This window comes from Neofelis nebulosa, chromosome 7 (assembly GCF_028018385.1).
Source record: "Neofelis nebulosa isolate mNeoNeb1 chromosome 7, mNeoNeb1.pri, whole genome shotgun sequence".
Lineage (NCBI taxonomy): Eukaryota > Metazoa > Chordata > Mammalia > Carnivora > Felidae > Neofelis > Neofelis nebulosa.
Window position 1 is genome coordinate 52744553 of NC_080788.1, and position 12727 is coordinate 52757279.

General features: G+C 41.6%; 1 protein-coding gene across 1 annotated transcript in view; it reads left to right on the plus strand.

The window, feature by feature from the left end:
• Positions 1-12727, plus strand: part of MYO5C (myosin VC) — a 104311-nt gene that overhangs the window by 81862 nt on the left and 9722 nt on the right. The window contains exons 34-38 of the mRNA XM_058737705.1: positions 295-393; positions 1694-1848; positions 3399-3488; positions 5801-5951; positions 6686-6968. Of these exons, the coding sequence (XP_058593688.1) occupies positions 295-393; positions 1694-1848; positions 3399-3488; positions 5801-5951; positions 6686-6968 (778 nt within the window). The remainder of the gene's footprint in view (positions 1-294; positions 394-1693; positions 1849-3398; positions 3489-5800; positions 5952-6685; positions 6969-12727) is intronic.

Consider the following 12727-nt stretch of genomic DNA (forward strand, 5'->3'; position numbering starts at 1 on the left):
TCTTGGCTTGCTTTCTTATCCGCACTGTGTTGGATTCATACCGGGCACTCATGAGGAGCCCTTCAAGGATCATTCCACCTTTTCAGTGACAGCTATACTCATTGATATAGATGCAGATAAGAATCACTACCAGAGGAATTCTTCGGGATTAATCAAGTTTCCATTTATCTGAAAGCCGCAGGCATTTGTGTGTAAGCCAGCCAGAATGGGGTGGAAAGAGACAGAGCAGTCTTGTTATAAAGCCTGTGGGAGTTGTTTCTGTGAATTTAGCTGATTGTTTGCCTCTGACTATAGGCAATGATGTGCACTTGTCCTCAAGACCCAAGGAGTATCTTGGAATGCTGGAATACAAGACAGAAGATGAGGACAAGCTCATTCAAAACCTCATTCTCGGTAGTGAGACCTGGAAGTCTGAATGTTTGCTCTGTCAGTCATTGCTACCATCATGGGTGGGAGTAGTCATTTCTCTTCCTCCACTGCTGCTTCTCCTAGCCCAGAGTCTCCTAACCTTGGCACTGGTGACCAGATAATTGGTTGTTGTGTGGGGGCTGTGTATTGTAGGATATTAAGTAGCATCCTTGACTTCTACTCTCTAGAAACCAGTAACAACCCCTAGTCATGACAATAAGAAACATCTCCAGACATTGCCAAATGTCCCTTGGGAGCCAGAATTGCCCTCAGTTAAGAAGTACTGCCCTCACCCCTTCCAAAGTCTAATCATGGGATCCAGATAGAAGACACATCCTCTCATCTTTGTGTCTCAGCACAGGAGCAATGGCAGAAGTAACTGTGGTTCCATGTCCCATTCAACTTCTGCTGAGAATTTTATTTGCAGGCAATGTGATGGGAGCTTCCCAAACACATTTCAGTTACAGGAATGTTCCAATGTGGATGCTCAAGTGTTGGTGGTCTTAGAACCAATCTTACTAGACTGTCCTCACCTGAAAATCATATGGTTTTCCAGTGGGAGAGAGAAAAGCTGCCTTTCTATAAGCTGGTCTCAAAGCAGAAAGCTGATGTGTAGCCTAACTTCCTCTTCTTCTAGGTGATTCCCCCACCAGAGCACATGAGCCACCTGTACCCTTTCCTTTCTAGCCTCACTTGTGCACAGCCATGGGGCCTCTTCATTCCTCTGTCTTAATGCAGCCATGGGGAGGTATTTGTTTGCTTACCTGAGTTTATTCTATAAAGTTTCTCTCTTCCCTTTATCCCCAATGTCTCCTCCTGCCATTCTCTTCTTCTCAAGGTCAGCGAGGCCCGCCTCTGCAGGACTATAGTGTGTCTGTTTTCCTGATTCAGGAAAGATGTATGTGATCACTGAGATTGTATCCCATCCTCATCACACAGGCTGGAGTCGGGTGCATGGACTTGGGGTTTTTCCCTTACATTGGAGGGCTGAAATCCAGGGTCTCCATGCCAGGAAGAAGTACAAATTCTATCTAAAATTCAGCCTTTTTTTAAAAAAAAGAGAAAGTCCTTTGCAAATGGGAAGTAAGAGGAACAGGCGGTACCTGTATATTTTTGCCAGAAAAGAGCCAGACTGAATTCCTCAAAGAGAAAAGATAGGCCTGTGCATTCAGGCATTGTATCAAGTACAGAAAAGCAAATAACCCTTGTCCCATAGTCAGAGGCTCCTTAGGGGGAGAGCTGGCTATCGATCAGCTGTAGTCCTCATTGATTCTTTCTGTTCCAGACTTGAAGCCTCGTGGTGTGGTGGTGAACATGATCCCAGGGCTGCCCGCTCACATCCTGTTCATGTGTGTACGCTATGCAGACTCTCTAAACGACGCCAACATGCTCAAGTCCCTCATGAACAGCACCATTAGTGGCATCAAGCAGGTGGTTAAGGTAGGAACTGCCTTTGACATTGGCCTTTGGTATTTTAGTTATTTTAAGAACACCTTAAGGGTTCATCCTTGGCCCATTCTTCACCTCTAGTCTTCGGTGAATCACGCGATTCCTTAAATTAGTCAGAGGCCCACTCTGTGAAAGAAGTCAAGCTGTTTGGAAAAGACAAGTTAGGTTAGGGATCCCCAAGGATAAAGATGTGCCAACAGACCCCAAAACCTTACCTTCAAGACTACAGCCGGGTAGCCAACACCCCCATCACTTCTACCCCTTCAGGGTATGAGATGTCCGGCCATGAGGATTCATTATTCATCAGGAGTTAGAATAGAAAATTAACATTTGTCTGGTGCTTTGCGTGCTTTCTAGTCACTATATTCACAAGAGCCACCAGGGTGTTCTGGGAAGAGACCCCCATAAATTGATGTTTTCCCTGTCCATAATTTCATAAAATGGGTTTCCTTAGGACAGACGTGCATTGTGTCCCAGGCCATGGGTACACGGTACTTGCCTCCTCTTGCCACTCTGGAATCTTTAAATATTTAGAAACTAGAAGATGCATGGCACGAGGAATAGAAATCCTTCCTCACCAACATTTTCCCGGTCAGCTTCCCCAGTGGCTCCCTGCCTCTGACTCTGCTGGTGTCCAGGACCGCCCCTCCCCAGCTCCAGCACACAGCGCATTAAAGCAGCCCTCACTTGGCCCTGCGCCCCCGCATCTCTGTGCCTCTCCATTCACCAAGGTGCTTACATTAGCAGGTTAGTTCCTGCAATCTGGCTTCATCTCTGTCACTGCACAAAAAGATCACCAGTAATTCCTCCTGCTAAATCCAGTGGTTTCTCCTTAATTTTTATCCTCCTCTAAGGGACTGAAGCTTTCAGACCACCTCTTTGAAACCATCCTACTTTGTCCTTCAAATCCCAGGACTGTCCCAGTTTTCCTCTTACCTCTCTGACCACCACACCTCTACCTTCTTTCTTCCTCTTCTTGCTGCCCCACAAGCGGGGCTGTTCTTCCCAAGAGAGTCCTCGCTTCTGAGCTCTGGTCCCTCCACCCCTTTCCTTCAAGGTAGCATTCTCTCCCCTTCTCAGGAGCTTTCTCAGCTGCCCTCTTTCATCAGCATCTTTCCAGCCTCTGAGCTTTTGTGGCATCATCTATGTCCACCATGCAGGTGCTCAGCCCCCTATATAATTGTGTCCTGCATATGTTATGTTGTATGCAACATTCTTCCCAGTCAGAATGAGAACTCCAGAAAGCAAGACCCCAGACTTACCTTTATTACGCACTCCTGCAGTGCCTGTATCAAGCTTCATACTAAGTGAGCTATACAGAAATACTTTGCAAACCATAACCTGCTAAATAAACATAAAAGCCTATCATTACAGTATATAAATTTAATAAAATCTTGGGTGAATAAAAGAAGAATTCATTTTGATCAAAAGCCAACAGCTAACTAAACAGGTAAGATACATCTGTTCTTGGCTCAAAGGTACCAGTAATGACCAAATCCAACTTTGTCTTTCTTTCTTTCTTTTTGTTTGTTTTTTTTTAGGAACATTTAGAAGACTTTGAGATGCTATCTTTTTGGCTTTCCAATACGTGTCATTTCCTCAACTGCCTAAAGCAGTACAGTGGTGAAGAGGTAGGGGCACTCGCCTGCTCTGTGTTCTGTGCTGACTGCTGGTCTAGAACTTCCTTATGAGGCAGAGCCCACCACAGGGATTGGACATGTCCCCACTTCCTGGGGCAGCCTCTGCTCCAAATGGCTTCCTACTTTCCTCCTCAGCCAGGAGGCCAGCTTCACATTACTGGTTGGACAGGATTCACAGCCAGAGACTTCTAGAAAAAGGCCTGGACCTTGGGCATGATAATAAGCCTCCATTTTCCTTGAGTTTTAAATCAATGAGGTAGATTAGATGATTTTTAAGTTTGATTCTGGTTGTGAAATTCTGAAGATTTTAGTATTCTAACTCTAAAATACAACCTTTAGATCAACATGGCTGTTTCTTCAGAGAGGATCTGCAGGATTCTCATCTTCCTCCATAATCTGTACATCTTTTGCCATTCCAACTCTGCCCCCAAGGGGCTAACATCATAAAGGAATTCTCCACCTTCAAATACTCAAAGAGCAAAATTTCATTGACCTGAAATAACAAAGTGGCTTTTAGGGTTTTACTGCTCTCCCAATGTTTCTACCATTTGTCCCTGCACATATCCATGCAGTGTATGAAGTTTCCAGTGTCATACCTTCCCGAACACTTGATATTGACAGACATTTTAATTATTTACCAACCTCATAGGTATAAAATGATACCTTGTCAACTTAAATTGCAATTACTTGATCACTAATGAGGTCAAGAATCATTTCATGTGCTCCCTGGTCATTTAGGTTTCTTTTCAAATTACCTATGACATCAGTTCTCCATTTTGTTTAGAGGTGATTTTTTTTTTTTTTTTTTTTTTTTTTTTTACTGATTTGTAGGTCTTTATCATGGATAAACCATGGCTTGTCTTATATTTTTCTTTATGGAGTCTATCATGCATAATTTCTGAATTTTGGTGTATCAATCCTATCCTTTTATGATGTGTTTTAGTGTCTCGGTCAAGAAATTCTTCCCTGCCCTGAGATCGTGAATTTATTCTCCTACTTTCTTCTGTATTTCTGTAATTCAAATTGGAGCTCACAATTAGGCTTTTACCTATCCAGAATTGGTGTGATTATTTATCCCATGATGTTGAGATAATGACCTCATATCTTTTTCCGTGTGGATAGCAAATTGTCCCAATGAAGGAAGAGTAAAATATAAAAGTAATTCTACTAGTATTACAGAACAAAAGGAGAAACAAGTAGAGAAAACTCAACCTCTGACCAAAAGGAATACCAACAGGAGCAGGGGGCACAGACCAGCCCATCTAAGACAAACAAGCATGTGTGAGACAGTGATGGAAGAGGATATTATTCAACACCATTTACTTTTTTACCTTTTCTTTGCCCCCATCAGCCACATATACAGTGTTCTTTGCTCTATCTATTCTACGTGTTTTTTTTCAGTTGCTATATATTCATTTCTATTTCTATGGTTTTCACCTATGCCTGTTACCATTATATCCTCTTCTTGTCTTAATGCTTTCTTTTTCCTTTATTTCTTTGAACATATTGAACATACTGTATTAGGCTGGTGGGCTGTTATGACAAAATACCACAGACTAGAAGGCTTTTAAACCGCAGAAATTTATTTTCTCACAGTTCTAGAAACCTGAAGTCTGAGACCAGGGTGCCAGCATGGCTGGTACCTGGTGAGTGCTCTCTTTCTGGCTTGTGGATGGCTGTATTCTCGTTATACCCTCACACAGACTTCCCTTGTTGTGTGGGCGCAGAAAGAGGAAGATTGAACTTTCTAGTGTCTTTTATTAAAGGCACACTAATCTCATCAGACGAGGGCCTCACACTTATGACCTCATTTGATCTGAATTACTTTTTTACAGGCCCCATCTCCAAATACAAGCATACTAGAAGTGAAGGCTCCAACACAGGAATCTGGGAACATCACGAATATTTAGTCCATTGCACACATCTTAAAATATTTCAGATTGATCTATGCTCTATAATCATGAAGTCATGAATCTCATGTATTGTATTACTGACCTCTTAAACCTCTTTGTTTCCTTGGGTGCTTTGCAGTTTTGTTTTGTTTTTTTATGAGCTTCCATGGAGGTTATTTTCCACTGTGTTCTGTTGGTGCTGGAGGCACATATTTGTAGGGTGAGTACAGTAACAGTTAGTTATAGAAAATAAGGGCTACCACACACGTGTAGAGCTCATTTGATACAAATAAGACATTAAGTTTTGAAGTATAGGAGCTGATTATAATGCCATTAGAGAGTATTTTAATTTCGTGCATGCCTATAGCATTCTAATATTTATATGTATTTATATGCTCAAATTACTTTCAGGAATTCATGAAGCTTAATAGTCCACATCAGAATAAGAACTGCTTGAACAATTTTGACCTTTCAGAATACAGACAGATTCTTAGCGATGTGGCAATACGAATATATCATCGATTCATTGTTGTAATGGAAAATAACATTCAACCAATAATAGGTAAGAAAAGAATTGATGACCAAAAAATATTTATGGTAACACCGAAACCTTAAAAAAACAAATCCTGTAGGTCGTGCCCAGATGGCTCAATTGGTTAAGCATCCCACCCTTGATCTTGGCTCAGGTCATGATCTCATAGTTGGTGAGATCTAGTGATTTCAAAGAACATAATTTTAAAACCAGAAAAATGTAACCATGTAAATGTCTCATTTTTAATTCTTTTCTATTGCTTGAAATGATTACTTCTCTAAAAAGTACATGGTTTGTAATTTCCTGCCTGGAAGGGTGATTCACCCCAAAGGGAAAGACCAGGAAGACCTGCTACTCCATGTGTAGCTACTCCTAGGTCATTACCACTTTTGAAATCTTAAAGTCCCACTCAGATTCTTGTATACTTTCTTCAACTTTCTGAAATTTAAATACTTCAGGCTTGAAATGGTACAGACCATGAGTTGTGTCAACCCGCTCCCTTTCCTGTGAAGCTGAAAGAAGAGGGAGTCCAAGCCTGCAAGAGGAGCTGCCGCCCTGTTGTACACAGCCATGTGCTCCGCCCACTTCCTACACCCTGTGCTCCCCACTCCTTGATTCTCTTGCTTTCCCTATCACAGCTGCATCCACGGCTAACTCTTGCAGAAAATGTCCCGGGTCCTGGAAAAGACCCTAGAGAGCAGTGGGAAATGTTCTCTGGTTGTCCCCACCGCATGTGCAAGAAATACCTGTGTTTTCTTCTGCAGTGCCGGGCATGCTGGAGTATGAGAGCCTGCAAGGCATCTCCGGCCTGAAGCCCACGGGCTTCCGGAAGCGGTCATCTAGCATAGATGACACGGACGCCTACACCATGACCTCTGTCCTGCAGCAGCTGAGCTACTTCTACAGCACCATGTGCCAGAACGGCCTGGACCCTGAGCTGGTGAGGCAGGCTGTGAAGCAGGTCTTCTTCTTGATCGGGGCAGTCACCCTGAACAGCCTCTTCCTGCGCAAGGACATGTGCTCCTGCAGAAAAGGGATGCAGATCAGGTAAAACCCATGATTCACCAGTTACACCGAGAGGCAGCTGGAAAGGATGCTTTTAATGTCTAGGGTCACATATTGCTGCCCCCTTCCCATGAGCTGCACTGCCTGGTGGGGCGGGGAGGCGGGGGGGGGGGGTTTGTGCAAGAGGACTCTTGGAACTTTGGGGATGTCTGTGGTCAGGTGGTGGCCCCTCCACCCACCACTCTGCACCAGGCTAGCTTGACACTCAGGCCCAGGGCCTTTAGTGGCTAAAGACTAGCAACTAGTAATTGTAGATTTTAAATCCTGGTCCTGGGTACTTATCATACACTCAGCCAGTGTTTACTGACCATCACCTCTGTGAATAGCACTGCCTGGTGGAGGACACAGGAAACAAAGGAAAGAGCAGTTTGATCCCTGCCCTCTAGAAACTCAAAATAGCCAGATAACAATTCAAGGCAAGTCTGATTAAGTCACAAACGAGTGCTGCAGAGAAGAGAGATTACTGAGGACAGAAAAGTTAAGCCTGAGAGCTGTGCATTGAGTGATTTAAAAAGGGAGAAGAACATTCCAGGCAGGAGAAATGAGGCAGGCAAAGGCATAGTGCTGGAACTGAGGAGGACCGGTCCCCAGGCTTTGGTAGGTAGCGCTGTCTAGATTAGCAGAGGTTTGTTTTGGGAGCAGCAGGACCAGCAGGCTGAGGACATGGTAATCACTTTTGAGGTGTGTCCACCTTTACTTATCTCTTAGTTGAGGAAACACAAACCCTGAGCTACTGTTTGAATTTATGCTGTCACATGATTAGAAAACACATAAAATAGTGTAGATATTTAGGATTTTTTATAATGTGTACAGGGATTTGATACCTGTGTGTGACATGAAAGCCTGAGGTCGTGTTGATAGTATCTTAAGCCAAGAAGTAAACGAGACATCCATTAAACCTTTTCAGCATTAATGAAACTTGGAATTGGACATCCCCTCAAACCAAGCTGGCAAATTCCCATGATACCAGGTTGAGATTTTCAGATAAGAATGAGTATTCCTGGGATACCTGGGTGGCTCAGTCGGTTGAACATCTGACTCTTGATTTCAGTTGAGGTCATAATCTCATGGTTCTAAGATTGAGCCCCATGTCAGGCTCAACACTGATGGCACAGAACCTACCTGGGATTCTCTCTTCCTCTCTCTCTGCCCCTCCTTCCCCCTCTCCCTCAAAGTAAATAAATAAACATTAAAAAAAAAAGAAGGAATATTACCAAAGACTAGCCTTTGTGGATCTTTTTCTTTTCATTGAGAAAGGAAAGGGTTCTGTTTATTTCACAAGCTCCAAGAAGAAGCCCTGTAGGTCTCTGAGGTAGGATTCAACCCTATTTAAAGTATGAATACTTTATGAACACATAAACCTGAATGTTTCATTAGAGTCTTGACTAAGCAGTTGTCATTCCTTCTGTGGGTTCTACATGAGTGAAGATGGTCATAAGCAAGACATGTGACTCTAGGTCCTGTAACAACTGTTCAGAGGAGAGGCAACTTCTGTCCCCATGGGTGCTCAGTGCTTTTTCCTTTCACCAATCAAAAGTGGACATCCAGGAAGTAATTCCTTTAGAGCAGTTTGCTCTGAATAGCACATGCATTTGACAGGGATTCATTCATTCAGGTATTTATTAAGCCACTGCCATAGCAAGGCCCATAAGGATGTGAGGTGGCTTTACAATGAAAACACAAGCAACACAATAATAATACATGAATTCAGGTAAAAAATCAAGACCCAAAGGAAAAAAAAATATTAAACTGTGGACAGAGTAGCTAGAACACTGTTTCTAGCCCATGGGGGCTTTCTGGATGGCAGGACAAAAAGCAAATGTTGTCATCGGCTCTTTGGTCTCGTTGAGCATGGTGAGGCTGATGTGCTCAGGGAAGATTTAAAGATTTTCCTAGTACCTATTTTTTTGTTCCTAGTCATGAAATATAAAAATACTATTTCATGTGGAACTTTATCTCACAATCTCCACAATAGCATTTTTACAGCAAATTTCATCGTGGCTGCTTTGCCTAGTGATCTTTGATAAAAGCCAACATGCAGCATGTGGAGACAGTTCTGTTAGGAACCAGAATAACGTGGCCCAAGCACATACATTTCTTGCTGTACTGAGGGAATTTGCAAAGAACATGAAAAGCATTGATTGGGGCCTGAAAGGACAGGCAGAATTTCAGCAGACCAAGACTTAGAAGAATGAACACAGGCCTCAGTAAAGGATAACTGATGGTAGGTATTAATAGCTCCCTTTGAATGGAGTGTCGGATTGGTTACAGAGATAAGTAGAATGCCATTTTCCAGGGTGAGCAGTGCATGCTTTAGTCCCTCAGCAGTGGCAGCCACCATAAGTTGTTTTTTTGTGTGTTTTTTTTTTCCAGAAGGCTTTAAACTATGAATTCATGGGGCGCCTGGGTGGCTCAGTCAGTTAAGTGTCCGGCTTTGGCTCAGATCATGATCTCATGGCTCATGGATTCGAGCCCCATGTCAGGCTTTGTGCTGACAGCTCAGAGCCTGGAACCTGCTTCAGATTCTGTGCCTCCCTCTCTCTCTGCGCCACCCTCCCCCCGCTCATGCTCTGTCTCTCTCTCCTTCAAACATAAATAAAAACAATAAAAACTTTTTTTAGATAAACTATGAATTCAATTCTGTTAATAGTTATTGGAATATTCAGATTATATATTTCATCTTTGGTGAGTTTTTTAAAGGAATTAGTCCACTCAAAGTTGTTGAGTTTATGTGCATAGACTATTGACAATATTTTCTTATTATTTTAGTTTCTGTAGAATTTGTAGTGGTATCTGCCCCCTTCGATTCCTATATTGGTGATCTGTGTCTTATCTTTTTCTCGTGATCCGTTTTGCTAGAGGTTTATCAATTTTACTGATCTTTTCAAGTAATCAGTTTTTACTTCTATTGATTTTTCTCTATTTTAAAAAATTTAATTGATTTCTATTACTGTCTTTATTATTTCATTCTTACTTTGGATTTATTTTGCTCTTTTTTTTTTTTTCTAGTTTCTTAGGGGAGAAGCACCGGTTATTGACTTTGAGACCTCTCTTTTCTAACATAAGCATTTAATGCTATGAATTTCTCTCCAAGTGCCAACTTTATCCCACAAATTTGGAAATGTTGTATTTCCACCTTTGCTGAGTTGAAAAATAGTTTCTGATTTCCCTGGAGTCTTACTCTTTGCCCTGTGGATTATTTAGAAGTATGTTGCTTCTTTTTCAACTGTTCAGAGACTTTCTTGCTACTTGTCTATTCCTAACACTTAGTTTGATTCCATATGATTAAAGAACATATTCTGTCAGGCACACTCTTGGAAACAGAAGGGAGAATGGTGGCTGCCAGAGGCTGAGGAGAGCGGGAAAAGGGGAGGTGTTGTTCAGTGGATAAAGAGTTTCAGGTCTGAAAGATGAAAGAGTTCTAGGGATCTGTTGTTGCACACCGTTAACACTACTATACTCTACACTTAAAAATGGTTAAGATGCCGGGCGCCTGGGTGGCTCAGTTGGTTAGGCATCCGACTTCGGCTCAGGTCATGATCTCACAGTCCCTGAGTTTGAGCCCTGCTTTCAGCACAGGCTCTGTGCTGACAGCCCAAAGCCTGGAGCCTGCTTCAGATTCTATGTCCCCCTCTCTCTGACCCTCTCCCATTCATGCTCTGTATCTGTCTCAAAAATAAACATTAACAAAATTTTTTTGGTTTTTAAAAATGGTTAAGATGGTGGGGTGCCTGGGTGGCTCAGTTGGTTAAGCATCTGCCTCTTGGTTTCAGCTCAGATCATGATCTCATGGTTCATGAGTTCGAGTCCCACATTGGGCTCTGTGCTGACACCGTGGCGCTTGCTTGGGATTCTGTCTCCTTCTCTCTCACTGCCTCTCCTCTGCTTGTTATCTCTCTCTCTCTCTCTGTCTCTCTCTCTCAAAAATAAATATACATTAAAAAAATTTTAAAGTTAAGGTGGTAAATTATATGTCTTTTATCATAATAAAAAAATAATCTCAAGGTGCACACAGGTTGAAATATATCATAGATTAAGACACCAGAGTCACTAACCATCCCACTTTGAGAATTGCTCAGGTTTATTTGTTAAATAAAAACTTTTAAATATTTTTACATTAAAAAAACTTTGTATGATTTCAATTCTTTTTAAATTTGTGAAGATTTGCTTTTATGCCTAGAAAATGATCTGTTTTTGTGAATGTTCCACATACAGTTGAAAAGAATGTATATTCTACTGTGTTTGGGTGGAACGTCCTACAAATGTCAATTAGACCCAGTTTGTTGATGGTGTTTTTCAGTTCTATATCCTTGCCGATTTTCTGTGTATTATTTCTGTTGATTACTGAGAGGAGTGTTGAAGTCTCCATCTGTAATTATGAATCTGTATGTTCCTTCAGTTTGTCAGTTTTTGCTTCATGTATTTAATGTGTTCTTAGTGAGTTGACCATCCTAACATTATGTAGGGTCCTTCTTTAGCCCTCTAATGGTAATCTTCTCTGCCCTGAATTCTACTTTGTCTGAAAGCCTACTTTTTCTTTTGATTAGTGTTCTCATAGTGTATCTTTTTTCATCCTTTTACTTTTAACCTACCTGTGTCATATTTGAAATGACTTACTTTACTTCTTTTTTCATTTGAGAGAGAGAGAGAGAGAGAGAGAGAGTGTGTGTGTGTGCACGCGCGCACGCGTAAAAGTGGGGAATGGGGCAGAGGGAGGGAGGGAGGGAGAGAGAGAGAGAGAGAGAGAGAGAGAGAGAGAGAGAGAATGAGAATGAGAATGAATCCTAAGCAGGCTCCACGTTCAGCACAGAGCCTGACCCAGGTCCTGATCCCATGACCCTGAGATCATGACCTGAGCTGAAATCAAGAGTCAGATGCTCAACCAACTGAGCCACCCAGGTGCCCCTAAAGTGACTTTCTTATAGGCAGAGTACATTTGGATCTTGTTTGGTTTAGTTTTGGATTTTTTAAAGCAAGTCTGACAATCTGTGCTTCTTAATTGGAGTGTTTAGGCCATTTCAATTTAATGTAATTATTGATATGTTTAGATTTAAGTCTACTGTTTTATTATTTTCTATTTGTTCCTTTGGTTTTTATTTCTCTGACTTCCTTTCTCTGCCTTCTCTTGGGTTCTTTGAATATTTTTGATACCACTTTTATTTTTTTTAATATTTTTAACATTTATTCATTTATGAGAGGCAGAGAGCACAAGCAGGGTAGGGGAAGAGAGAGAGGGAGACACAGAATTGAAGCAGGCTCCAGGCTCCGAGTTGTTAGCACAGAGCCCAATGCGGGGCTCGAACTCACAAGCTGTGAAATCATGACCTGAGCTGAAGTTGGACGCTTAATTGACTGAGCCACCCAGGCACCCCTTAATACCCGTTTTAAATTTATCTACTGTGTTTTTTAGTGGTTGTTTTTTGTGTTTTTATGTTTTTTGTGTTTTTTAGTGGTTGTTCTAGGGATTACAGTATGTATACTTAACTTCTTCAGTCTATTGAGAATCATTATCTTAACCATGTCAAGTGGAATGTAGGAAGCTAACCATCACATAGTCCCCTTTCCCCTTTCCACTTTATGTTATAGTTGTTTTATGTATTATATATACATAATCAAAAACTGTTCTGGATAATGTTATAATTTTTATTTTAAACCATCTAAAATATTTTAAGGAACTCAATAGAAGAATCGCCTATTATATTTACTCACACATTTACCATTTCTGTTACTCCTTCATTCCT